General features: G+C 46.1%; 1 protein-coding gene across 19 annotated transcripts in view; it reads right to left on the bottom strand.

Annotated features, from left to right (window-relative positions):
- Nucleotides 1-27882, bottom strand: part of SOX5 (SRY-box transcription factor 5) — a 1214093-nt gene that overhangs the window by 478401 nt on the left and 707810 nt on the right. For all 19 annotated transcript variants that reach the window (XR_014502612.1, XM_083402002.1, XM_083402006.1 and 16 more), the window contains 2 exons: nucleotides 26539-26711; nucleotides 191-299 (listed from right to left, as the gene is read on the bottom strand). Coding sequence is in view for 18 of the 19 variants with exons in the window: in XM_083402002.1 (XP_083258128.1) it covers nucleotides 191-299; nucleotides 26539-26711 (282 nt within the window). In the remaining variant the exon portion in view is untranslated. The remainder of the gene's footprint in view (nucleotides 1-190; nucleotides 300-26538; nucleotides 26712-27882) is intronic.

The raw sequence follows: 27882 nt of genomic DNA, 5'->3' as shown, positions 1-27882 counted from the left end.
TTTGGCAATGGCGTTTACTATGACAGCATGAAAAATTCACCCACAGACTTTCAGCATCGCACATCGCCAGCTTTGTTTAGTGGGTGTCTCCTCGCCATGCGCTAAGTAGCAAGGAGATCAATGTTCTCTCTCCACCGGCAGTGGATGTACAGGCACAGCTGGGAATAAGGCAAAGCGCTCCGCTACTGACCATCAGAGTCTCCGCTCATGTTGAAATCCATCATAGCGTGGCTAAACTTCCCGTCTTCATTCTGTTTGACTGCCAACTGTTGAGTCAGGTTCTCCAGTGTCGTTTTGTCCTGGGTGGGGAGAGAAGAGCGGGCACAAAGGAGTCTTTTTATTAACACGCAATGGAACCACAAAGATCATAGGTAATTTGCAAGATTCCCCAGAGAAGGAGGGTTAGAAAATAAGGAAGAAGATGGTTGGGTTGGAAAAGTAAATGAAAGTGGGGTGAATGCCCGAGGGGGGGGGGGAGAATAACACAATTATTTTTGGGAGGTTTTATGAGTTGGAAGTATCATGGCTTGAACATTCACTCCTCCCATTTAAAAATACAGCTTTATTAGCCGAGGATGAGTAAGCTTGTGAAATTCAGATTAGTTTGACACACATTGCAAGCGCTTAGCTAGCATGTTCCACAAGCGGTTCAAATGTTTCTGGTGGAATTCAGTGCACTGAAAAGTGGGTTTAGTTTAGCAACCCACAGGGCAATTTAAGATGCTAATTTTTCTGGTGGGCCCGATGGATACTTGCCTCTGAAAAACCTTGTAAAACTTAACAGTGATAGGAAGTTAAAAGTATGCCAGGGTCATTCCTGATGTTAATTTTTATCCCTGTCCTTGTCTGAGATGCAAGTAAGGCAACTGAGAAAATAGCCAAAGGAAATAACTCTGAGTCAGAAATGACTACCTTGTTCACAGGATGTAAACGGCAACAATCCCTTCTGATGATTTTTCAGGAGTACCTTTACAAATGGGTGAAATTTTCACCCCACTCATCACTGCGACAATCACTTTCTCATCCATTTTCCTTAAAACTGTTTCGCCCACAACATTCCAGGGTGAGGACAAGAAACATTTCCCTCACACTTATTTCACAGAATTGTAGGGTTGGAAGGAATCTAGTCCAACACCCTACAATGCAGGAATCACAGTTAAACAATCCTCGACAGATGGCCATCCAACCTCTGCTTAAAAACCCTTCAGTGAAGGAGGGTCCAACACCTTCTGAGGAAGTCCCTTCCACTGTCGGACATCTTGCACCACCAGAAAGTTCCTCCTGATCTTCAGTCAGAATCTCCTTCATTTGGTGCAATGACGCCAACAAGATTTGGCTATTTGATGGTGTCTGAACAACGCCTTGGGTGTTGTAGGGGTGGGGTGGAGAACTGAGGGGGAAAATATACCCATTAGCAGTGGAGAAACACTATCATCCTCAAGACAACAAACAGAGGGCAAAAGGTGATGGGAAATAGATGAGAGCGGCGTCACTTGCTACACAAGGAAAGATCCTGTGTGAGAGGCCGGGAAGGGAAATATATATGACAGTAAGGATTGGTAAAAATGCATATTAAAGAAACACATAGAATCCGTAATACAGCACAGCAACTAAACACAGCAACTAAAGAGGCAGAGTGGGATTCAAAGAGAAAACTTGCAAATTTGCATACAGCACGCCAGTGATTTGTGCGACCCCTGGGCGGTTGCTCTCCATGGCTGTGACATGCTTTGTGGTTCACATGTTGTGCAGGCCTGCTTTGTGCATAACCACTCCCCCCACCACCACCCCCACCACAAATACCGCTCCTCTCCTATGTCAGAGACCATGCTCAAAGTCTAGTTCTGGGAACGGGTTATGCCCAGCAAGACCAAGGAGGAGCCTCTCAAACCCCGCGGCATGCTCAGAGCTCGGGAATGCGCCTGCAGTGTGTTTACAAACATGGCTTTCCCGCAAATCCTATAGCCAAAAGCATTGTGTGGCCAGGATTAGTGCTGTGCACTTGGCTTGGAGGAGAACGATGCCTCCACTGTGGGGCCTTGGAAGAGGCTAGCCGGGGCCTGCACCTTTCTCTGAGTGCAATACCTGCATTCATCATTGCTGGGAAATGTTCCTTTCCTCCCCCTCCACACCCAGTTACGGGAGCGCTGCGGTGCTGCAGAACTGAAACGTGCAAAGCAAAGGCAGCCCTCCTTTTCGCAAGCCGCACACAGTTCAACCTGCCTGGCTTTCGGTTGCCTCTCTCCGCAGAACGCAGGAGCGATAAGGGGGAGGGGGGGAGGAACCGGAGACTCTGTTTCAGCGACAAGGCGACCCCTAACCCCCCACTACTAAAACATGCAGTATAATAAAATAATTCAATTAGTCGCCATCAAAGGGAAAGTTGAGATAATTCTCAGAGGCTGTCACTCTGAAGCCGAGCGATGTCAAAACAGTCAGCTATGCTTTCGTTATGCCCCTTTGAGCCATGACTTAAGTGAACCTTCAGTCAATCTCGGTGCTGAGCAAAGGGAGAGGGATGGCATGCGAGAGTTGGCAGCGGGGCAGAGGAGGTGAAAAGTGAGTTGCAAAAAGCTTTAATTATAAAACAACAGAGCGGCCTCCAAGGCTGAGGAGGCCCAGCCGTCGCACTTAACCAATCTCTGCTGCGGCTGATGCACTGAACGAAATTAACGCGGCTAAAGGAAGAAAAAGAAGAAGAAAAAAAACAAGCCCAAAGCAAAACAAAAGCAAGAACACCCTCGTGAGCAAAACAAGTTATTCGGTTTTTAAAGCAGAGGACACGGTAATCCATAAATTAAAAAGGGTTTTTAAATCAAAGAGGGGAGCGAAAGCTCAGCCGGGACGTAGCAGGGTGTTTGAGTGAAAGGAACAGGAAAGTTTTCAAGAGGCATAAGTAATGAACAATACTTTTGGCTTTGCGGCGTGTGTGTCTCAAGCTGAAGATTGCCACAGTATTTCCGGGTTGTTGAATTCAGTTCGGCACTGTAGTTCATGTGGGCATTAGTCAACGAGACAGATGGTGGTGGGGGAACATAGGAAGCCAGCTTATATCGAGTCAGATTATGGCTCCATCAAGCTCAGTATTTCCTGCTCGGATTGGCAGCTGCTCTCTAGGGCTCCTTGATAGGAACCCTTCTCAGCCCTGCCTGAGGGACTGAACCTGGGACCTGATGCCACTGCACCTTTCTCAAGTAGGAACACAGGATGCTGTCTTAGACAGAATCAGGCATTTGGCCCATATAGCTCAGCAATATAGATTCTGACTGGTAGCAGCTTGCTATGGTTTAAGGCAGAGGTCTCTTCCAGCCCCACTTGGAGGGACTGAACCTGGGACCTTCTGCATGCAGATACTCTGTGAAGGAACCATCGTCTTTTCCAGGATGCAGAGTTAGAGTGATGACCCAATAAAACGAAAAGGCCCCTTGCTATGTAATAAACTTCACTCATATGTAACAAACTACGCTTAATCTGCTTTGGCCCTCAAATTTATGTTGTTCGGATTGCACTGTAATATTTTCTTTTAGGGTTTAGTGGCTGGTGCCTAATTTGTGGGTTTTTGAAGCAAGGTATAAATATTTTTGGAACGTTTTAGGAAGCTGCCTTGTACTGGTTATTTATATTGCTATCTCTGTCCCAGAATTGTCTACTCTAACAGAATAGGACCTTTCTTTCCTGTCACCTGTTACCGTTAGAGAAATCAGTATGAATTTATTTATTTTTAAGGTAAAAGAGTGGTCACCCTGATGCTTCTAGGTGCGACCACACTCTCCACCTTAAGAAGACAGAAATGTAATAAATAATAATAATAACAATAATAGTACCCCACCCATCTGACTGGGTTGCGCCAGCTACTCTGGGCAGCTTCTAGTATGGTTGCCATATGTCTGTAATTTCAAGGACAAACCCGGAATACAGTTGTCAGAAGCAGTGTCCAGGTGTAAATCAGCAAAATGTCCAGAAAAATCTGGATGTATGGCAACCCATGTTGGCAGTGCCATTTTTGGCAATGTTACTTTTGGCCAAAACAACAAAAAAGCCCAACAAATTTGCCCCCCCCCAAAGCTCAACAACTTCCAGCATATACAAAAACACAAATGAAACTTTAAACTTTTAAAACTTCCTGATACAGGGCTGCCTTCAGATGTCTTCTAAAGGTTGTATAGCTACTTATCTTCTTGACATCTGATGTGAGGGCGTATCACAAGGCCCTCTGCCTGGTTCCCTGTAGCTTCACGTCTCGCAGTGAGGGAACCACCAGAAGGCCCTCAGAGCTGGACCTCAGTGTCCAAGCTGAATGATGGGAGTGGAGATGCTCCTTCAGGTATACAGAGCCAAAGCCATTTAGGGCTTTAGATGTCAGCACCAACACTTTGAATTTCTGGAAACGTACCAGGAGCAAATGCAGGTAAGAAGAGCTCTGCTGGATGCCAATGGTCATCTAGCCCAGCATCTTATCCCACCAGTGGTCAACCAGATGCCCATGGGAAGCCCAAAAGTGGGACTTGAGTGCAACAGAGCTCTCCCAACTTGTGATTCCCATCAAATGGCAAACACAATCAGAGAGTGACAAGTCTCAGGTGCTTGGTCTCCATTACAACCCAGGTGAGGCCATCAGGAAGTAGCTCCTCAGATGGGGCTTTGTCAAATCAGGAATTGCACACACCTGGAGAGGCTGCAGAGCACTGGAGAGAACATTAATGCAGTGTTTCCCAAACATGGGTCTCCAGCTCTTTTTGGACTACAACTCCCATCATCCCTAGCTAGCAGGACCAGTGGTCAGGGATGATGGGAACTGTAGTCCAAAAGCTCAAACACTGGGAAACACTGCATTAATGGAAAGAAACACACACAAACACCAGGCTCAGCCACCACGCACCCTCATAAATTCTAAGTAACCTGTGAATGAGGAAGGAACAAGGAAGTGTGGTGGGAAACTTTTGGAAAACTGGAGGGCAGGCTTTGGCATAGTGCTAATCAAAAAGACCATATAATGAATGGAACCAGGGCAAAATTAAGCAGAAATGCAGCAGCTAACCTGTTTTGCTTTAGAAGAAGAAAGAGGTGGGTGGCAATCTCCTGTCTGCTGGGCTACGCACTTTCCAGGAGGATATTTCAATTTATGTTCATGGCATCACTCTGTCAACAAAGGAAGAGGATCCTCTTTCCTGTCCCTGCCCACTCACAAATTAACTGCAGCTCGCTGACAGAGGGGCATCCTACCTTCATCTTGCGAAACCCATTTAGCGGTTCCAAAGGGGGAAGCACAATGGTTTCAAGTTTGCACATCAAAATGCACCCATTAATCATAGCTGGCTGGCTGGAACATGGCCATTTCCGAAACTATTAGAAACTCTTAACGGTTTGCGATGTGGATCAGGCCTTGACACTATTTGTAGCCTCTATTTTCAGCTCTCTATTTGTAAGGAGATGGTTTAGGTCACACTAGGTCACACTGGCTTTCCCCCATTGAAAACATCTTTGGCTTCCCCCATAACTCCTGAGGTGTTCCTCCTTGCCAAATTTATATTGAAATTTCCATTTTGGAAAAAGCCCTAGTTCCAGGCCTTATCCGGCGATGTTCAGACAGAAGACGGCAGGGGCTGTGGAAAAGCATGTACTACCTAGGTAAAGGTAAAGGGACCCCCGACCGTTAGGTCCAGTCGCGGACAACTCTGGGGTTGCGGCACTCATCTCTCTTTACTGGCCGGCGTACAGCTTCCGGGTCATGTGGCCAGCATGACTAAGCCGCTTCTGGCAAACCAGAGCAGCGCACGGAAACACCGTTTACCTTCCCGCCGGAGCGGTACCTATTTATCTACTTGCACTTTGTGGTTTTGAATTGCTAGGTTGGCTGGGCAGGGACCGAGCAACGAGAGCTAACCCCGTCGCGGGGATTTGAACCACCGACCTTCTGATCGGCAAGCCCTAGGTATACAAGATTTGCGTGATTTCTGCAATCCTGTCCCCAGGATGAAAAGATTGTGGAAACTGAGGGAATTGCATTTGTAGCTGAGATCACTTGCAATTTCATTACTTGGAGGGGAGGGTGCATGTTCCCACCACACGGGAGCTCATAGCTGGGATGAATATGTGAGCAGGACCTTCCACTCCTTTTGACAGCTGCTAAGCATGTGGCTTGACCTCCCCACTGAGAGATTCCCCACAGCAGCACTGCATACTCCTGGTGGCCTCCAGGAATGGAGAGCAGAGCCTCCAAACGATTAGCTTGAACCATATGGAAAGTGTCTTCCAAGCGAAACAGCTGCCATGTGGAACCCTGCCCCACAGGAGCGATTGCCGGCAGTTGCTGCACGGACGCCATAGCGCTGAATTGGCCTTTCGTTCTCTAGTTCTTCCAGGAGAATTAGCTGGATGCACACACAAGTACTTCAGTCTAACTGGGTGATGGCTCAAGATTCAAGTGCATGGTTTTCCCCACCCCCTACCCCCCACACCCAACGCGGTAATACTCTACAGCTGGGTTTGGCCAAGTGAATGCAAGGCTGAAAGTGGAATTCCTCCGCCGAAATGTTCTCTTGGCCAGGGTAGCACTGGCAAAATCCTAGAGAGCTGCGAGCTCCGTTTGCCAAAAAGCTCTTCTCTAACTGCGTAATTCAAGGTTAAAATTTCATTCCAGCTCTCCATCCACAGTACTCGGCTCCTTCTCCTGCCATCTCCACTCCCTCTTCCAAAGGCAGGCATACATTTCATTCACATTTGCTGCCTTGCAGATAATACACACACACACACACACTTGTGGGGCTGCAAGCCAGCCCAGAGAGTGCCAAAAAGTGTCGGCTCAGACACAGCTCCCCAACCTCATGTTCTTCTCTGCCTTTTGCCAAATGCAGTGTGTGTGTGAGAGAGAGAGACCAAGCTGAGATGACTGCGGGGAGAGGGTTGGTGAGGTGGGAATCCTTGAGGTCTGGCGAAGCCTGACTTCCAGTCTGCACAAAGGAGGCTGCATTGCAACTAGGGGTAGGGGGGAAATTTGAATCAGCTTGCACTCTAAAGGCAAGCCTACTAAATTTAGGCTGTGGACACACTCCTGTTTATTCTGCATCCAATATGCTAGTTGCGGGAGGGGTGTACATATGATGTTATCCACAATCTATATCTAGCCTGTCGTTTCTCATGAAATGCTGCCTTTTGATGGGTTTTCTCTCAAGCCAGCTTTGATCCATTTTTTTAAAAAAAGAATGACCCAGCTGTGTTTTAAGCTAGGAATTTGTACACAGCCTTGCACTTTCTGGAGGAAAAATATGTGCAAACTGAAACATAGCCATCCTTCAAAGTTCACACCTCTCTGAATTTTGCAATGCAGTTGTCCAGCCAAATGGTGTGTACAAGAATGTTCACACTTAGGTAAACTGCATGTAAGAATGCATATACTAGTGAAAACGGCATACTGAATTGCATTGCATTAGAGGAAATTGCATACCAAAAATTGGTATGATCATTGCTTCATGGAAGAATGCAAGCCTTTTTTGGACTATTTAAAGAAATATTATAGTATGATGAATTCATGAGCAGGAAGGCATGAGAGATTGTTGTATTGTTGTTATGATCCAAGAGAGGGAAGACAGGGAGCAACAAGGGGGACAAATAATAAACACCAAGGAAACACCATGCAAAATGGGATGGGATGTTGACAAAACAAAAGAAAAATCTATTGTGTATTGGAATGTTTATGTGGGATTTTTTTTGGGGGGTGGGGGAATTTAATACAATATATCTTTTAAAAAACCAAAAAACCAAAATGTGTGTATGGGGAGAAATTCACACTAAAGTGCTAGTGCATTTTCATGAGGACTATGAGTGAGTTACCATTGGGGTGCTGGCATTCTGGGCCTGACTGAAATCCTGGAGAACTTCTGTCAGTCAGCATACACAACACTGAACTAGACAGACCAATGATCTGGCTTAGCTTCCTATGTTCCTAGATTTGAAGTTTTCCTCTCTTTTTTTGGACATCATAACCAAGCTGTGGATAGGACCACTCAACGTGTCTCACCAGGTCAACATTGGCCATCTGTCATGGATGTTTTAGTTGAGAGTCCTGTATTGCAGGAGGCTGGACTAGATTACTCTCAGGGATCCCTTCCAACTCTATGATCCTATGACACTATGGACTGTGCCACCTCTTATCTCTGGCCATTGCCTTGACAATGACTGTTGTGCAGAAAAACATGCCATAAAACAGAAACAGGATCAGTTGTTGCAACAGGCTGAGCTCTGATGTGCTTAAATGTAGTTTACAGAGCTATAAAACCCATGCGTGAAATGATAAAATAGAGTGAGACTTTCAAATGTTGACTCGGTTATTGTTAGCCCTCGTTCTGGTGGCCCCGCTTTATTGTTTTCGACTGTTCTAATGAACAGGGAAATAGCAACAAAGAAGGGCTTTAACCTTCCAATTATATAAACTCCCCGGACCACCAAAGTAGACAAAAGATTATTTATAATGGAACTAAGATTTATCAGTCAGGAGGTTTCTGCCCCCACCCCAGACCCGCTTTTCTTGTTTGTATTGAAGTTAAAATTGAAAAAAAAACCAACCCACCACAAACCAGTGCCTTCTTCAGCCGCTTAAACTCTCCCTTGCTTATCCAAAAAAGAAAGAAAAGAAAAAGGCACCCATAGGAGCTAAAAGTAGACTTAAGAGCAGCGAGTGGGGGAGAGGGAAACAAATTCCGACCTTATTTTCAGACCTCTTTTGGGGTGGAATTGTATGACAGCTTAGTTTTAAAGTGTTCTCTCTGGTCCCTGCTCTTGGCTGGAACATGGGTGGCTTGAAAGCCTGGCTGCAAAGCTTTTAGCAGATCGGTTCGAAAAAGAAGATCCATTTGGTGTTCAATAAATAACACTTTCTTCAGACTCCAACCGGCCCTCAAGCACAGTTGACACTGACCTATTGAACCTGGTTCTTATTCACACCTGGTCATGAGTTTATCTCCTTTTGTTATTTACACAAGGTTTTTAACACATGCTTTGCACACATCAATCAGTTTCGCCGTAACAACAACCCTATAAGGTAGATTATCGCCCTCATTTTGCAGTAGGGAGAGTGCTGCCTTCGGAGACACCACAGCGCTAAAGTGCGAAACTCACCCACCAGCCCTAAAACGGGCTTCTCTCTCCTTCCAGCGTTCATAGAATCCTAGAATTGTAGAGTTGGAAGAGACCCGCCGGGGTCATCTAGACCAACCCCCTGCAATGCAGGAATCTCAGCTATCCATATGGATGCAGGAATCATATCCATGACAGATGGCCAGCAAACTTCTGATTAAAAACCTCCAGTGAAGAAGAGTCCATGCAACGATATGCAAATCCTCCCTCCACACAAACCTGGTATTTTATAAATGACAGCTATGCTGGAAAAACAGAATTGGCACAAGCCACGTACACAGTACTATTCACTGAAGCCCCATATCCATGGGAGCTGAATGCACTTAACTGTTTTGCATTGCAAGCAAAAGATGTCACACACACACAATCACTTTCTTAAAACCTAAGCTGTGTAAAAGCATTTATCTGGCTGCCTTCGTTTTCTCCTGAACCAGAGAGGTCCTTGCAATCAAGGGGTTAACGTTTAGATGGGAGGGGTGGCATTAAAAAAAATAAAAAATGGAGAGGGATGAAATTTGCAGCCCACACAGGATAGGGAGTAGCTGCTTTCATGTAAACAGAAAGTCAGGACGCAGACTGTGCTTTGCTGGTAATTGTTTACTAAACAATAGGGTGACTCAGTCGCTCAGCAGTGCTGCACATGTCTAAAATGGCTCAACATCCATTCCATCAACCGCAACTTCCCTGGGAATGTATTAAAGAAGCTGAAAATGCCACTAATGCTTTTTGTTGTAATTATTTCCTCTGCCCAGAAGCCCTATCACTTGTCCTCTAGGCCTGGAATGTACAGAGAGCACTGGATTTGTGAGTTTATGGGGTGGGGGGTGGGGATTATTTATGGTGCGTCCGTCCAATGAAAGAATATAAAAGGCTGCAGCTTTTTTGGATGAAGCCAAACTCCTTCTACAAAGGGTTTAGGGCTTGGGCACATGGAGTCCTGGGCAGTTTAGCTCCTCGACTCATACCATGAAGTTCCCAGTTCAAGCTGCGGCTGACAATGGTTTGCTGCTTCCCTTGTGGAAACATTACCCTGTTATCTACCCCTGTTAAAGGTAGATGCTTTGAGAACATTTTCATCAGGCAGTAAATCGAATGGTAAAAAAAGGGGGTGGGGAAAATCTAAATGGGATCCGCTAACCCACAGGTTTTCAACCAGTGTGCCGTGGGCAACACTGGTCTCCGTCCCTCTTCCCTTCCCTGCCTCCTCTGATGCCCTTTCATGTCTTACACAGCTGTTTGTTGCAGCAGCCCAGGGGTGGCTACAGCGGCTGCCTGGAGGACTCCCAAGGAGAGGAGGCTGGCGAAACACTCCACAAGGGAGGGTGTTTGAAAAAGGGTGAGGGGCTGCCAGCTTGGCAGGCAAGGTTGTGACATACCTGGGTTCCTGAGCCCCACAGGGCTGTCCTAGAAAGGGTGTAGTTGGTCAAAGGAGCCGTGGACTCAAAAAGGTTGAAAATCTCTGCACTAACCCTATCTCCTTATCTCTCTCTACCCCTTCCGTAATATCACCTAAAAAGGTAAAGGGACCCCTGACCATTAGGTCCAGTCGTGACTGACTCTGGGGTTGCTGCGCTCATCTCACTTTATTGGCCAAGGGAGCCGGTGTACAGCTTCTGGGTCATGTGGCCAGCATGACTAAGCCACTTCTGGCGAACCAGAGCAGCGCATGGAAACACCATTTACCTTCCTGCCGGAGTGGTACCTATTTATCTACTTGCACTTTGACATGCTTTTGAACTGATAGGTTGGCAGGAGCAGGGACCCCGTCGCGGGAGCTCACCCCGTTGCAGCGATTTGAACCACCAACCTTCTGATCGGCAAGTCCTAGGCTCTGTGGTTTAACCCACAGCGCCACCCGTGTCCCTAATATCACCTAGTTGTGTAGTAATCTGAATAATTTGAACACTGCAATAATCAGATCTTCAAACAGAATGTTTTGAAAGTTAATGCACAGCTAAGTCAACATCAGATATCACGGGCATGCTGTCGCACATGATTTCTGGGGACGTGTGGCATTCCTTCAAATACGTATTGAGAAAATTCCGTATCTTGCTTGCAAAAGTGTGTTCCGAGTGTGCAACGCGATTTACGATTATTACTTGTGCTGCAGCAAAATTGGTTGCGTGGTTCCTGGGAAATTTTAAATAGTGCGAAGGGCCATTTATGTGCATAATTCAAAAACAGAACAATAACAAATAAACAAGCGTGTGGGAAGGCAGAGAGATTTGTGGAAATAAAAGGATGGGTTTTAATCACATTCTTAGGCCTGGCAAGTTTCCTTATGAAGATGCTAGATCTCGCCTGCCATTCAGCTGCATCCAAGTGATGGCAGAAGGTGTCAGACTGACAGCTTGAGACACAGGGGAAGCCTAATCCCTCTCTTACTGCAGTTCGTACCAGTTTCAAATCTATTGGCCTGGATATGGCATCACAATACGTTGGGGGGAAGCAGGCCAAGCTCCTAAAATTTAGCAACATGTAACACTGTGCTGCAGGAAAGAAGGGAGGAAGATAACCAGAGATGGGAAAGTCTACATAGCTATGTTCTTTGGTGATCACTCATAGCCAAGTAAGATTGTCTTCCATAAACACGGTTTTAACAATGAGTCCGTAAGTGACTGTGGAGGCCAATTCTGGAACCACATGTCCTTCCACAGTGGGGACATTGGTTTCCAGGCAGGAGCTGATCATGGTGTGGATTTGCCAAGCGTGCCTTCCTCTTAGCACGTTTCTCCCTTGCGTCTTGAGTTTGTCTTCAAGGCCCATGACACCTTTGGTAAAGACTGTTCTCCAATTGGAAGACAATCTTACTTGGCTACGAGTGATCGCCAAAGAAGAACAAGAAGATATAGTACTTTAATTGCAGTTTCTTCCACTAAAGCAGAGGTCCCCAATCTTATTTGGCCTAATGCCCCCTTTTCAGAAAAACAACAATGACTCAGCACCCTCTGTTTCTCAGCCTAACCTACCTCACTAGGTTGTTCGGAGGATGGACTCAGGGGACAGGGAACTGGGTCCTGAGGTCCTTAGAGGGAAAGGTGATAAATAAAAGTGAGAAATAACATCAAAATAAAACTGGCTGGTAGGTACACAGGGCAGAGCCTTCTCTGCTGTGGCACCCAGACTATGGTATAAATTAGGAGTGGTGAACCTGCAGCCCTCCAGCTGTTGTTGGAGTCCAATTCGCATCATTCCTGGCCATATGATAATGGATGCTGGGAGACTGAGTCCAGGCCCAGCAGTATCTGGGGGGCCTCAGTGCAAGAAGTTCTGCTTTATCTCTTGCATTTTGGGTATGCTTTAGAATTTTGTAATTTATTTTTTAAGATTTTGATTGTTTTCAATTATTGTTGGATATTTTGCTTTTGAGATTTCCTCTTCTTCTTTTAAGTTTCTCATCTATCTCTATCTCTATCTCTATCTATCTCTATACCTGTACCTGTACCTATACCTGTACCTATACCTGTACCTATATCTATATCTATATCTATATCTATATCTATATATCTATATCTATATCCCCCCGTGTTTTATTCATCTGCATATTTTAATACCACTTTGCTGCAGGGCCAAAGCAAAGCCCCTCTAAGCAGTCAACAAATGAAATCATCATTAAAACAGGTTAGAAGCCGAATGCAATGTTCACACTAAAAAATTTTTGCAGCAGTGGTGAAAGACACAACTGAAAGGCATAAAACAGCAGCACCTTTCTCAGTTAAAAGTAGACGTATATAGCCAGGTCTTTAGAGAGCCTGCTTAAAACCAGTCAACGAGGGGAGCCAATAAACAAGGAAGTGTGCATTATTGCTTTAAAATTGTGAGCCACCCTGAGTTTCTTGGTGATACGACAAACAAATAAATAAATCCATGCGTTGGCAAAAGCCAATGGGGTAGAATACCCCCACTTTAATATTATTATTATTATTTAAAAATGCTTTATATATAAAGAATCGAAGCCATCTATGCAAAAACTGAGAGCAGAGGAAAGTACATATACCCAAATCCATCTGATAATCAATCTCTACCATGCGTGGGCACTCGCTAGCTGTGAGCAGTGGCAGTGTGACAAATATAGCAAAACCGAAAAATCAGGCTACAATAGAAGGGAGAGGGGAGGGGGGATCTTTCATTGACCATCTGTGAAAACAAGGCATGTGGCCATTATATGCAGAGGCCATAAATAAGCACAAATGCTAAGAACCAAATGGCAAAAAAGGGAGTGAGAGCTAAGCTCAAAACAAATCAAAATGTTTAAGGCTGAAGAAAAAACAAGTCCGATCTTGGTACTATATCAACTTGACATCTATTTTCATATTTCTCTCTCTCTCTCTCTCTTTTAAGGGAAGAAGCTACGATGCAATGATGGGAGGGGAAGAGGAAAATTCTTTCCATACAGTAGCACTTCGGATAAACTGCCCGTTTTGATGTGAACGATCCCGTGAAGGCTGTTGATGGGAGGTACAGGACGGGTTTGACATCCGGCGTGATGGATGGGCGATGACATAAGACCCACACGCCCCTGCTGACGCGTTGTTGCAAAGATGTCTGGTAAGTGTGGGCAGCATTAATGTAAAGCAGATTGCACACTTCACCACAACCCATCTACCCAGATACAAATCCCACTGTCTGTTCGGACATCACTTGCGGAAGGCAAAACCTCTCACTGAATGTCACCAAACTTTGTCTGAAGTGGGTTGGGTTGTTTTTTTTAAGGCAAACTTTGGTGCCCCCACTCAGGCACATCTGGAGATAATGGTTGGTATTCTTCCAATGAGTCCCACCAGTTATTGTGCGATGGGAATTTCCCCTCTCTTATGTGCCTTCCCCAAATCTGCTCCAGAAGGTCGGTGGAACCCATAGAGCATATTCATGGAGGGGAAGAAGCAGAGGACTTCCTGTTGTGCCACAGAAATCTTTGCACTGCTAGAACATTTGCCCTAGCACTAGGATGAATTAAACCCAATGGGATAGAACCTCATGCATGTAAAGGATGTGCTCTACAACTGAGTGACAGCCTGCCCCCAACATTTTTCAGTAGAGTTTTGCACACTGTTGGCTTTGGGCTCTTGCCCACTGTGGGAGAAAAAGCAATACCCAATGCATGTTGTACTACAGGTATTTGGATAAGACTAACCCGACGCCGGTGGCACTGTGGTCTAAACCACTGAGCCTAGGGCTTGCCGAATGGAAGATCAGCGGTTCGAATCCCTGCAACGGGGTGAGCTCCCGTTGCTCGGTCCCTGCTCCTGCCAACCTAGCAGTTCGAAAGCATGTTAAAGTGCAAGTAGATAAATAGATACCGCTCCGGCAGGAAGGTAAACGGCGTTTCTGTGCACTGCTCTGGTTTCACCAGAAGCGGCTTAGTCATGCTCTCCACGTGATCTGGAAAAACTGCCTGCAGACAAACGCCGGCTCCCTCGGCCAGTAAAGTGAGATGAGCATCTCAACCTCAGAGTCGTTCACGACTGGACTTAACTGTCAGGGGTCCTTTACTTTTACCTTTACACCCGAAAAGCTCCGCACCAAAAATTAACCTAAAAACTACATTACAGTGGAACCTCGGGTTACGTACCATCCTCCTTACGAACGCTTTGGGTAACGAGCTCCGTAAACCTGGGGGTATATGGTCCTGGTTGCGAACTTTGCCCAAGGATGTGAGTGGAAGTCGGGTGCCGGTGGTGCAGCAGCAGCGGGAGGCCCCATTAGCAAACGCGTGCCTCATGTAAAGAATGGTTTCGGGTTAAAAACGGACCTCCGGAATGAATTAAGTTCATGACTGGAGGTACCACTGTGTTTTATTCTGCTTCTAGCAAGTCATGGGGAGGAACATGGCCTCACTCCAGAATATCCCATGAGAAAAGGCCTTGGGAAACGGGAGGCTTAATGCTCTTTTACTCCCTTCCCAAAGACTGAAGCACTTTTTCTGCTCAAGAAGACGCTGCCCCGGCGTTTACTCTGCTCATCCCCATCCATCAGGCAGCCGGAGAGGCATCAGGAGAGCATGATGGATGCAAAATTATCACAGGGCTGCCACTCGATACACTTCCTGCCATTTGTAACTAGCGTTGGAGCTGACATGCTTTTTTCCATTATTAAACATCCACATTAAGTCAACATTGGTCACTGTCATTTCAAGTCTGGTACACTGTTTAAGGGGAAAGCGGAAGATGATGGAGTCTGAGGAGGATGAAGTGAGGAGTGGGAATTGAGAGGAGGGTGGAGGGAGAGGGGAAAAAAATAAGCAATCTGGATCCTGTTCTCTTTAAACTCGCAGAAATAAAATCTGCCTTTGCCGTCGCAAAGAGATCTTTTTATCGCAGCTCTCCAGTCCACAAGCCCTTTGAGAAAAGCAACGCTGCAAAGGGAACAGGAATAAAGCCCTGGGTTGAAAAATCAAGAAAATTATTAAATGCACATTACTTGGGGGGTGCATTCACTCCTGTGACTTCATTCTATGGGGGGGATTCCACTTACATGCTCCTGCTGCAAGCCCTCCCTCCAACAGCATCCCTTTGGTCGGCTCCCCCCCCCCCTAACATTAAGGATAACATGTTCTCTGGAAAGTTGCCATCTCATGATGTTTCCACATTCTGTACCACTTCCCTGGATACCACAGGTGAAAATTTAGAGATACACAATGTGGTTACATTGCTACATGGTGCTAGTTGTACAACCAGGAGCAGCCTGTCCCGTTTCGCCGCCTGAGGCTCAGGACCAAAATACTTCCAAGGACTGCCTGTCTCTATGCAAATCAACCCAAACCCTGCACTCAGCATCTGAGGCCCTTGTCTATGTCTCCCCCCCCCCCACCCTGCAGAAGAAGTCCAGAGGGGGGGCAACACAAGACAGGGCCTTTTCTGTGGTGGCTCCCCGACTGTGGAATGATCTTCCCAAGGTGTCTCACCTGCATCATCATTATATATCTTTAGGAGCCAGGCAAAAACTTTCCTCTATATATAACTAGGCCTTTAAATATCTGTAGCCTTTTAGAAGTGGGCAGGGAGTTTTTAATGTATTTCTCCCCCCTCCCCCACTTAGTTTTATTATATCTACGGTATGTGAGTTTTGTTTGTTTGTTTGTAAGTAAGTCATTTTGGGTTGCCCTGGGCAAGATAAAATGCCCCCAAAATGTAATAAATAATAATATTTTTTATTAACGTTTTCCTGTAAAATTTGCATTTGTGTACACCATTTTTGGTTGATGAACCATGGAACAGGATTCAAAGAAGTACAGATTTAAAAGTATAAGTTGTATTTTGGGATTTGGGCACCAGGTAGGTACTGTTCTGAGGTTCTGCCCCAGCTTTGGAATGCACAGTCTTGGCCATATATAGCGTGTTTGAATTTCATTCTACTCCAGGCCACGTGGAGATGCAGATAATTCTTAACTCTACAGAGGGCAAGGTGAAATATCTTTAATGGCTCCTAAGCATCACTCTCTCTGGATGTTAAACTGCACTATTGGAACAAAGCTTTTTCAAAAAGTTATTTTTGTTTAGATACAGAAAGTATCAAGCTATAATTAACTGGAGGTGACAATTATAAATACAACTGTGTCCCCAGGTTTCCAAGAAACCAGAAAAATACACAAGCTGGGCACATGTTCGTTCTCTCTCTCTCTTTGGTTGAAACTCTTCCAAGAAAAGTAAAGATATTTTAAAAATACACTTTATTGCCTTCTCAATTAAAATCTGAGCTGCATTCATTATATGCGTGCACATAAAATGAAATTCATTTTCTCCTACCCGGGTAGGACTACTGATCACGGGAAGACACATTAGTCAAGACTTATTTACAGATCTGTTCTGGGGGGAGGGGGGGAGATATATACATATTTCTAGGTTGTTCATTTATCGTGGGTGGCATTCCAGAAACAATTGCCTGGTGGAATATCATTGATAATGTGTTGACGATTGTGATGGTAGCATTTGCAGCGGTGATTCATACAGTGACATCAGCATAGTTGGATGTTTTGTGGAGTTTCAGAAGCAAACTTGTCCATGTTCCCTGCCCGCATGGTGCTATTAACAACAATAATAGTAATGTCCACAGTTGCTGGCCAAGTAAGGTGAAAAGGGGTCTATAGTTCATCTTGTCCCTGCTACCGGGAATAATTTAGTTGAGGCTTGAACTGGTGGGACCATCTGCATGTGAACGCTCCTCCATATACAGTGGTATCTCAGGTTAAGTACTTAATTCGTTCTGGAGGTCCGTTCTTAACCTGAAACTGTTCTTAACCTGAAGCACCACTTTAGCTAATGGGGCCTCCTGCTGCTGCCGCGCCACCGGAGCACAATTTCTGTTCTCATCCCGAAGCAAAGTTCTTAACCTGAAGCACTATTTCTGGGTTAGCGGATTCTGTAACCTGAAGCGTATGTAACCCGAGGTACCACTGTACAGCTCCCCCTTTAGCCTTTGAAATTTCCCCTGCCCTGAAAGTTTGCCTCAAAATTCTCTCTGGAAACATTTGATCTGCCCTTACATCTCACCCCACAGCATAAAAGATCACAGACTGAGTAAAGGCCACAAAACTCAGCCCTACTCCACTGATGTGGGGAGCCTGCTGCCCGGCAGAAGTCACCAAGGGAAGACTTGCCTCCATCACTGACCGAAAAAGATTTCCAGTTGCTTAGTCCCACTCCACTTCCTTAAGAAGATGTAAGTGGAGACTCTGCCTAACACGATTCCTGGGAAGAGCAAGGATGATAGGAAATGCTGCCTGAATACTCCTAGTTCCAAATGGACACCGAAGCGGCCAAATACCAGGCAAGATGGCAGGAACACTGGCACTGTGTGGGCACACCAGCAGAGTCAATCTGGCATTCCCGGTGGTGTGTCCACACACAGGCAATGCTCACACTGTACTGCACCTCCGCCTCTTGATAAGTGGCCATGACTCTGTTGCTGGGAGGTCAGGTGTATAGCGCCTGTATGAATACCATGGAGCTTTTGTTCCTCTACTAGATCTGAGTGTGATTTCATTTTGAGAATCTTCTCTGCGGTGCTTTGAGAGCCTCTTGGGGCTATAAAGCAGGGTATAAATGTTCTATATGGCCATACTCACACTAAACATTTGAAGCACTATGATGCTACTTTAACATGCATGGATCAAGGGTCGAGAAACCAAGCCTTATGAGGAACGGTTGAAGGAGCTGGGTATTTTACCCTGGAAAAGAGGAGGCTGAGAGGAGATATGATGGCCATCTTCAAATATCTAAAGGGCTGTCACATGGAAGAGGGGACATGCTTGCTTCCTCCTGCTCTGGAGGCTAGACTTGAACCAATGGCTTCAAGAAATGAGATTCCATCTAAACATCAGGAAGAACGTTCTGACGGTAAGAGCTGTTCAACAGTGAAACAGACTCCTCGGCAGGTGGTGGACTCTCCTTCCTTTTTTAAGGTTTTTAAGCAGAGGCTGGATAGCCATCTGTCATGGATTCCCACATTGCAGGGGGTTGGACTAGATGACCCTCAGGGACCCTTCCAACTCTACAATTCTATGATTTCCCCAGAGAGTCCTGGGGACTGTAGATTGTCAAGAGTGCTGAGAGTTGTTAGGAAACCCCTATCCCCCCTGCCGAGTTGCAATCCCCAGAGTTCCCTGGGAAAGGGGACTGACTGCTAAACCACTCTGCAATTTGGGAAACCTAACAACTCTCAACAAACTACAGTCCCCAGGATTCTTTGTGGTGGAAGCCATGGCTATTAAAGTCAATATGACAGTGTTCAAAATGGATGGATATGGTCTTAATGAACAAACAAGCAACAAGCTGGACTCATGTTTTTTGTGTGGGTTCCTTGGGAGTCCATGGAAACAATTCACCCATCCTTGCGAAGCTTTGCCGGTCCTACTGAAAGGCTGTTCGCTTCCCTCAGATGTTCCTCAGAGCATTAGCCACCAAGTTTACCTCAGAGGTTTGCTGGGGTCGGGGATTTGGGGGGGTGGGAGGAATCTGGTGGCTGCTTGCCTCCTTTCAGCGTGTAACACTGAAAGGGGATCGCTCTTCCCCACTCCCGAGACGAAGGCATGCAAACGAGCGAAGGAGACGAGTTTGAGACGGAGCCTGACAACCGAAAAGTGGCAGACGAAAAGTGGACACAGATGAGGGCTGTAGCTCCTGTTACTTAATCAAAAAAGCTGAAGTGGAGTCACCAGGGCCGTCGCAAAGTCATGTGTTAGAACAACAGCTGATCTGTATTAAAGAAGATTAACTCACAGTGCCACGGCGGAGGGCCCTGGATTATTTTATGTACTTCCCTTGCCATACAAGCCGTCAGCACAATTACTGCCCTCCGAAGTGAATGACTGATCTGTAACCACAGCTAAACAGCAGGCTGCTTAGGGGCCTGGCCTGCTTCATGAAGATGGATTTCCATACCATCAAAGCGCTTTTAATGGGCTCCCTGATCCCGACCACAAGGCCCCGCTTTGCAAGTATATAGGAGTTGGGATGAAGGCTCCCTGTCCAAAAGGATTTGGTCGGTTGTCACTTGACAATTCCCAGCTAGCGCAAGGGAGGAGAGGGAGAGGGGGCCAGCGGAGGAGGAGGAGGAGGAGATAGGTAGACCTGTCTCTGCTTTGGAGGATTAAGAAGAAGAAGGAGAAGAGAGAGGGGAGTACAGATGCTTTCTAAATGCAACCAACTGCTGTATCCACAGCTGAATTCAATGTGCTTAACAAATAACGGCAATTTAGCTATGCTTGCGAGGAATAGCTTGAGTCACTTTGCATTAGCATCTGGCTGAGTGTTAAAGTCATTTCTACATGGGGAGCAGAGAAAAGGAATTTCTGCTCCGAGCATCCTTTCAAGAATGCTTAAATATTTGAATATAAATTCCTTTGTGCTTGCGATCACTTCGTCTTATATCTGACACTCCATTTTCTCCCCGCGCAGCACCACTCTCCCCACCTCCCTTGCTGGGGCTCTTCTATCTGTAGCACCATCAACACTCACTCTTCATTTGCAGCCCCCCCCCTGCCCACCTCACACCGCCCATGCTCTTGCCTCCCCCCCCAACCAAAGCTGCCCTTTATTCCTCTAAAGCAGATCTTAGGTGGTGAGAGACGCCTATTATGCCAAGCACTTCTTGTCCTCCAGAGTTCCTCTCTGGAAAACGCCCCAAATTGCAGCAATTTCCTCATATTTTACACTTGGGGGGGGGGGTTGCACACAGAGTACATTCCACTTGTAGGGCTGCTGCATGGGGAGGTCGTTGCTGAGCTCTCTGGGAGCATCAAAAATGAGGTACTTTCCCCTCTGAAATCAAGAGAGGATTCTTCTCTCTCACCCGCCACAAAAAGTGGGCCACACTACATTCATTGCTCAATTTGTGTAATAAGAGAGGCCAGGAAATTTGTCCTGAAGTTACCCTCACAATGTGGTTTCCCCTCTAATCCTGTAAGTGTCTGGGATGGCAGTTAAGTAGGTTAGGAAGTCAGGGTCAAAACCGAGATTGTGACAAATGCATGACTTACACCAAACATGGCACCTGCAGAGCCATTCCCACCCCTCCATTATATCTAGAAGAGTTTTTCGGTGTGTTGTGGCAGCAGCACAACCTTCCGTGACTCCCTGCTCACTGCCAGCCAATAACATGGAGCAGTGGCACACAAAATGCAGTGACATCACAGCCAGATGTTCTGCCAGATGTTGGGGAAAGCTTAAGTGCAATTTTCATCGTCAGCTGCTGCTGCATGCTCATGATGGCCTCTTGCTTAGTTCTTACTGGTAAGAGAAGGCACTCTTTACATGCTTAGGGGTACCCTTTTTATTACCACTTCACCTCCACAGGGATGAGTCCTCGTGCTCAGAACAACTTCTGGGGCCAAGTCCAAGTCATTTTTAACTAACCTTGCTGCACACTCTTACCGAGCCAGGAAAAGTACAAAAAGCTCAGTCGGTTAGAGCATGGTGCTGATAATGTCAATGTTGCAGGTTCAATCCCCGTAAGGATGCATATTCCTGCATTGCTGGGGGTTGAATTAAACTGTAAGCCTGACTGTCTTATCGTTTGTTATAAACCTCTCTGGGAACCTTTTCAGTGGGTAAAAATGCTCTACATAAATAAAGCCAAGGGCCAAAAATCAGCTGCAGGGTACTGTGGTTATAATGACCAGGAGGCTCATATGGACTTTTCTTTTTTACTATTATTATTTGTAACACATGGGGATATATTTCCAGGACCACAGTAGAGGAGCAATAGGTTAAGTCACATGCTATGGTCCCAATCAAGACCAGTGATAGTTATTTAATGTCCAAGAATCAGGTTATTTCAATAAGTTGCTCTAAGGAGGCATAGGCAGGGCTGGGTTTTGATGTGAACTTTCAGAATCTGTGACATCACACAGGATCTGACATGCGGAGAAGGATCAGCTTCTGTTAAAAACAAACAGCTTCTTCCCTGTGATTGTTTAGAATGGATCAAATAAAACTCAAAAAGAGTGTGCTGAAGACCTGTGGTGCATTTTGTTTTACTGGATGTTACTGGGTGAGAGAGGAATGGGATGTCTGCTGTTTTCAGAAGCAGTGGCTTAATGCTCTGGTAATATTTAGTTCTGGTCTCAAGCTACCAGTTTCACAATGCTGTGCTGTGAATATAACTCTGTGCACTGATAACTGGAGAACAGTGATCACGATAAAGCCTCTGCAATCTAAATAGCTAAGCTTTGGGTAAACATCAACATCAACAACAACAGTTTTATATCAGCCTTCATCCGAGGATCACAGGGCAGTTTACAATAAAAATAATCCCCCACAAAGCTACCAGTGATCAGGGATCTTTGCTTTCCAAAGCTTATCACAATCTACCAAGAGGTGTACAACAACTATGAATGCTGTAGAGAAAGCAGACAGAACAGTTTTTCTCCTTCTTTCATAATACAGTGGTGCCTCGCAAGACGAAAATAATCCATTCCGCGGGTCTTTTCGTCTTGCGGTTTTTTCATCTTGCGAAGCAAGCCCATTGACGGATTAGCGCTATTAGCGCTATTGGCACTTTAAGGGCTAAAACCGGCTTTTTAAGGGGTGGGGGATTAGCGGTTTTGCTGCTAAAATGCTTTTAGCAGCTTAGCGATTCAAAATAAGGGGTTTTGGAGCGAAAAAAAATTCAAATTTTTTCGTCATTTTTCGTCTTGAGAAGCAAGCCCATAGGGAAATTCGTCTTGCGAAGCGCCTCTGCAGACGGAAAACCCTTTCGTCTTGCGGGTTTTCCGTCTTGCGAGGCATTCGTCTTGTGGGGCACCACTGTACTACAACTTGGGAACATCCAAGAAAGCAGAAATGTTGTGAGATTCAGGAAAGACAAAACGAAACACTTCTTCACACAATGCATAGTTTTAACTATGGAACTAGCTCCCAGAAGAGGCACTGATGGCTACTAGACATGATGGCTTTATGGTTTTCCTCCACGGTCAAAGGTGTTGCGCCTCTGAAGACCAGTTGATGGGAATCACAAATGGGGAGAAAACACTGTTGTGATTAGGTCCTTCTCATTAGGCATCTGACAGGCCACTGTGAGAACAGGAAGCAGGACTAGATGGGCAATTGACCTGAGCCAGCAGCGCTCTTCTTCTATCCTCAAGTTAATACTTTTGACCATCTTGAACTCTCCTGGCCTTCCAAGTCAAACCTGTTTCCTCCACCTTCCCCTTCTTTGCCCTCCCTGTTCATGAGAAGAAACAGTATGTCGTGAGAGGGCCCTGGACTTCAGTAAGCTTGATATTTTATGCACGGAACAGTTGACGGAATGGAGAACTCTTCCCCAACTGGGGGCCCTCCAGCATAGCTGTCAACTTACAGATTTGAAAATAAGGGACCAGCAGCCTCGAAAATAAGGGATCAGCAGCCAAAATAAGGGATTTCCTGGGCACAGATATGTTCAACTTCTGAGCCCCTCCGAGCCAAAGTCAGAAAGCCCAGCCAGCAGCCAAACGAAGCCTCAAGCGGTTGTTCCCACAGCGCAGCAGCCCGGCAAAGGGGATGCAGCAAGGAAAACCACCATCACCTCTCCGCTGGGAAGCGCTGAGCAAAGGCGAGTCCCCAGGCAACACGGCCGATTTGATCGGCACAAGGCATGCAAGCTCCACCCCCCAGTCATTCTTCGACTCCTTATTGGGTGAGCAATGCAGCCAAGCAACACAGTTGGAGCCTACCTCCTCCCTGGCCAGCAGGGAGGGAGGGAGAGGAGCTGCTTCCTTTGAAACCCGGGAAATTTAAGGGACATCATCAATAAGGGACAGCAGCGGGACACAGCACTGGGATAAGGGAGTTTCCCGCCAAATAAGGGACGGTTGACAGCTATGCCCTCCAGATGTGTTGGGCCACAACTCGCGTCAGATCCAAACCACACGGGGAATGGTCAGGTGTGATGGGAATTGGAGAGCACCCTGTTGAAGAAGCCTGTCATGGAGGCTGAGGCCTGCCACCATCATCTTCCTCCCTCTTTCCTTCTATATATTCTGCATCCTGTCCGGCTGCATCAACAGGGCTTTTGATATGCAAATCTGGAACAGTGAAGCCGAACCAACAATGCATGTCCGAACCCCAAGTTCTGTGTTTTCCTCAGCTGCAAATTTGTCTCTCAGACAGGATACTTTAACTCAGCTGCACTTCTTTCTCCTTATAGATGTGACATTTTCTTGAAAGAGTGTTTTCAGGGCTTTCGCTCTGCCCCCCCCCCTCCACGCCCCTTGTCCTGGCCAACAGCTCTCAATTTCCAGTGTTGTGAAAGTGGCAGGGAAAGGCAGCAGCGAGTCCATTCACACACTCAGCAAGGGGCAGGGAAAAAGCCTGCACTGTGAAAATTCACAGGGGAGCCGGGGGCGAGGATGAAATACAAGGAAACCAAGGAATTCACACTATGAGAAAGGCAGTAGAAGCACGGCTATTTTTTTAAAGGTGTGTGTGTGTGTGTTTCCTATTGCTCTAGCCCAGGGTTCAAATTCTTTCTCAACTAGGAGGTTCGAAAGATGAACAATTTCCTACCCAACCTCCAATGTGGCGATACCCTGTTTTCCATAGCTGTCAACCTTCCCGTTTTTTGTGGGAAATTCCCTTATATCCCGTAGATATCCTGATGACTGTCCCTGGGACAGGTGAGGCTGCTGATCCCTTATTTTCGAGGCTGCCGATCCCTTATTTTCAAATCTGAAAGTTGACAGCTATGCTGTTTTCTCTAAATGAGGACTATATTAAGTCAGAGCTGCATAATCTCCATTTTTGTTTATGGCAGGGCTGGGGAACCTCCAGGTGCTGTTAGGTCTATTGGACTCCCATCATCCCTGACCGTGGACCATGCTGGCTGGGGCTGGCAGGAGTTGGAGTCCAAAAACATCTAGAGGGCCACACCTAGGTTCTACACAAGATCCATGTCAACTTCTACATGAACCAGCAAAGATCAGCAGCCAGCTATAGTAGCAGACACTAAGTTTTATTAAATTTATTATGCCTTTCCTCCAAGGACCTCATTGTCATCTCCCTCTCTCCTCTGCATCACAACAACTCTTTGTGGTAGGTTGGGCTGAGTGGGACTGGCTGGACAGAAGCTTCATGGCTGGGTGGAGATATGGTCTCAGGCCACCTCGCTCTTAGCCAGGAACTCTAGCCACTACACCAGTCAAGAGCCCCAACTGAAGAGTACAAGAGCCTAGCATTTCTGGGATTGTGTGTTGTTGTTGTTTTACTGTGTCATCTAACATGACTCATAAGAAAAACTCACAAAACATGCATGACAGCCTGACGTCACCAGCAGCTTAGCCTCCGTGTCAGCAAAAGCTTTTGCTCCCAGAGAAGCTTGAATAACATTATTTTCAAATACAGCTCATCTTCCCAACACATGTATTTCAAAAAAAGAAAAAAAAGCATGTTTTTTTCCACTTGGACCAAATACTTCAAGGATCACCCAGGCATAATACGTATTGACAGCATGGAATAGCGCTTTTTAAAAACACACACACACACACACCAAAACACTCATCTTGTTACATTCAAACACACCCACCCTTGCAAAAGGGCTTATTAGGGCTTTCATCGTTACCTTCTTTGAATCAGTGTGTGGATTACATAAATAACGAAACTGGCAGAGTCTGAACATTGCAGAAGAAAGATAAATTGGAGAAGCCCAAATATAATTTCTTAAGCCCCATATCATACCATATCGCGGGTGGCGCTGTGGTCTAAACCACTGAGCCTCTTGGGCTTGCTGATCGGAAGATCGGCAGTTCGAATCCCTGCAACGGGGTGAGCTCCCATTGCTCAGTCCCAGCTCCTGCCAACCTAGCAGTTCGAAAGCATGTCAAAGTGCAAGTAGATAAATAGGTATTGCTCCAGCGAGAAGGTAAACGGCATTTCTATGCGCTGCTCTGGTTCGCCAGAAGCAGCTTAGTCATGCTGGCCACATGACCCGGAAGCTGTCTGCAGACAAATGCCGGCTCCCTTGGCCTATAGAGTGAGATGAGCGCAGCGACTGGGCCTAATGGTCAGGAGTACCTTTCCTTTACCTTTAAGCCTCTATCTGTGGCTCAAGATGCCCCTCCTATTATTTATTATGCCATCCTCACCCCAATCTTCCTTCCAATCTCATCCCAAGGTACTCAGGGCGGTCTGAATGGTTGCCTCAAAACAACCCTGTGAGGTAGACAATGGTGAGAGGCGGTGACTGGACCAAGGCCCTCCTCAGAACGAGAGGTGGAGATGTACCCCTACAGTCACCAAAGCTCAGTTCAAAACATATCCAAGCATAGAACTAGGTAAAGGTAAAGGTAAAGGTACCCCTGCCCGTACGGGCCAGTCTTGCCAGACTCTAGGGTTGTGCGCTCATCTCACTCTAGAGGCCGGGAGTCAGCGCTGTCCGCAGACACTTCCGGGTCACGTGGCCAGTGTGACAAGCTGCATCTGGCGAGCCAGCGCAGCACACGGAACGCCGTTTACCTTCCCGCTGGTAAGCGGTCCCTATTTATCTACTTGCACCCGGAGGTGCTTTCGAACTGCTAGGTTGGCAGGTGCTGGGACCGAACGACGGGAGCGCACCCCGCCGCGGGGATTCGAACCGCCGACCATGCGATCGGCAAGTCCTAGACGCTGAGGCTTTTACCCTCAGCATAGAAGCATAGAACTAGAGGGGACGTTAATTACATGATCTTTGATAATGCTTCCTGCTCTCTTGGGTAGAGGATACAGCTTGGTGTGTGTGTGTGGAAAGGTTGTGTGGCAGAGGTAGAATTTAAATTCATTGCCCTATCCATTTTTTTTTTTTTTGCCTCTAGCATGTGGCCCCCAAAAGAGAATGCAGCCCTCCAAGCAGAAAAGCCCCACCGAACCCCTGTTCCAAACAGAAAAGCTGGTACAGAGAGCAGTCAGGTGCAACACCTGGGAGCTGAACTGCCAAGAGGATTCTTGGGAGACTGACCTTGTCTGTCCTGCAGTTATTCAGACCCAAGTTGTTTGTCACAGCAACCTTCCCGTCGAGCACCTGTTGCTCCCGCCGTAGCTGCTCCTTCATCTGCCGAGCCTCCTGGATCGCCTTGGTAACAGCATCGTGGTCATTTAAGTACCCTGACGATGTGATAGAGGAAAGGATATCTAGGCACGGGGTGGAGGGGAGAGAAGGGACACAAACAGAAGCAAGGTTACCAGGAAACATTGCGAGCGATTATCTTCAAAACACTCAGGTGGCCTTTTTTTAATGGACGCTGGGCAATGAGCAAACTCATCAGTTGCTAGTGCCTCGAATTAGGGATGGAAACACCCTGTGGTATAAATGGACGTGTATTTGATTCATTCTTCAGTCAATATATGGAAATAAAAGATCATCAGTGGTATCAGGAGGCTTTAAAAACAAGTTTTGAGGATGCTAAATAACTACTTTTCCTCGCTTGGCCAGATAGCATAAGGAAATTGTTTATTGTGTGCAAGATCAATCAATCAATCAATCAATCAATCAATCATTCAAACAAAATGAATTTTACTCCCCTTTGACAGCATGCCACTAATATTCCTGTTTTATAGACAAGCTAGGAAAGAGACCTCCAAGAACACCTTAAGACTACAGAGCCGTAACAAAAGCCCTGGAGATAAAGATTATGGGTCGGTCCAATGCTTGCCATACTCCGAGTAGGCCCATTGCAATTAATTGGCATGGCCATACTCCAAGAAAACCTGAGGACTGCATTCCTAGAGAGTAATCTGTTGTGGGCTGTCGCGATGGGTTGGGGGGAAAAGAAGAAGAAGAAGAAGAAGAAGAAGAAGAAGAAGAAGAAGAAGAAGAAGAAGAAGAAGAAGAAGAAAAGAAAAGATGGACCAGCCACTTTCCTCTCCCTTTGACGCCCCCTTCCCCTCTATCTCCCTTTTTTGTGGAATGCTCTCCCTAGAGAAGCTCGCCTGGTGCCTTCATTACATAACTTTAGGCACTAGTTGAAAATGTTTTTCTATGACCAGGCCTTTCCTTTGGTTGATTAACATTCTATGGACTTTTACTTTATTTATAACTTTCATTTTACAACAAACAAAAAGCAAAAAACAAACAAACTTAAAAATCAAGTTGTTACATATATCACATTTCGACTCCCCTCTCCCTCTTTCTTGCAGCTCCTTATAATATTTTTACTACATTTCCAAATTAAACCTAGTCATTATTCATCACATATAATCCATAATTGTTTAATATCACTGCAGGCCTTTACCTTAATCCTGCTAATGTCATAATCTGTTTGCAAACCATTCTACGGCCTTCTAAATGTGTTTGTGGGGTGTG

The sequence above is a fragment of the Podarcis tiliguerta genome, assembly GCF_965153285.1.
Source record: "Podarcis tiliguerta genome assembly, chromosome: 10".
NCBI classification, from domain to species: domain Eukaryota; kingdom Metazoa; phylum Chordata; class Lepidosauria; order Squamata; family Lacertidae; genus Podarcis; species Podarcis tiliguerta.
This window is presented reverse-complemented; position numbering and strand designations above follow the sequence as displayed.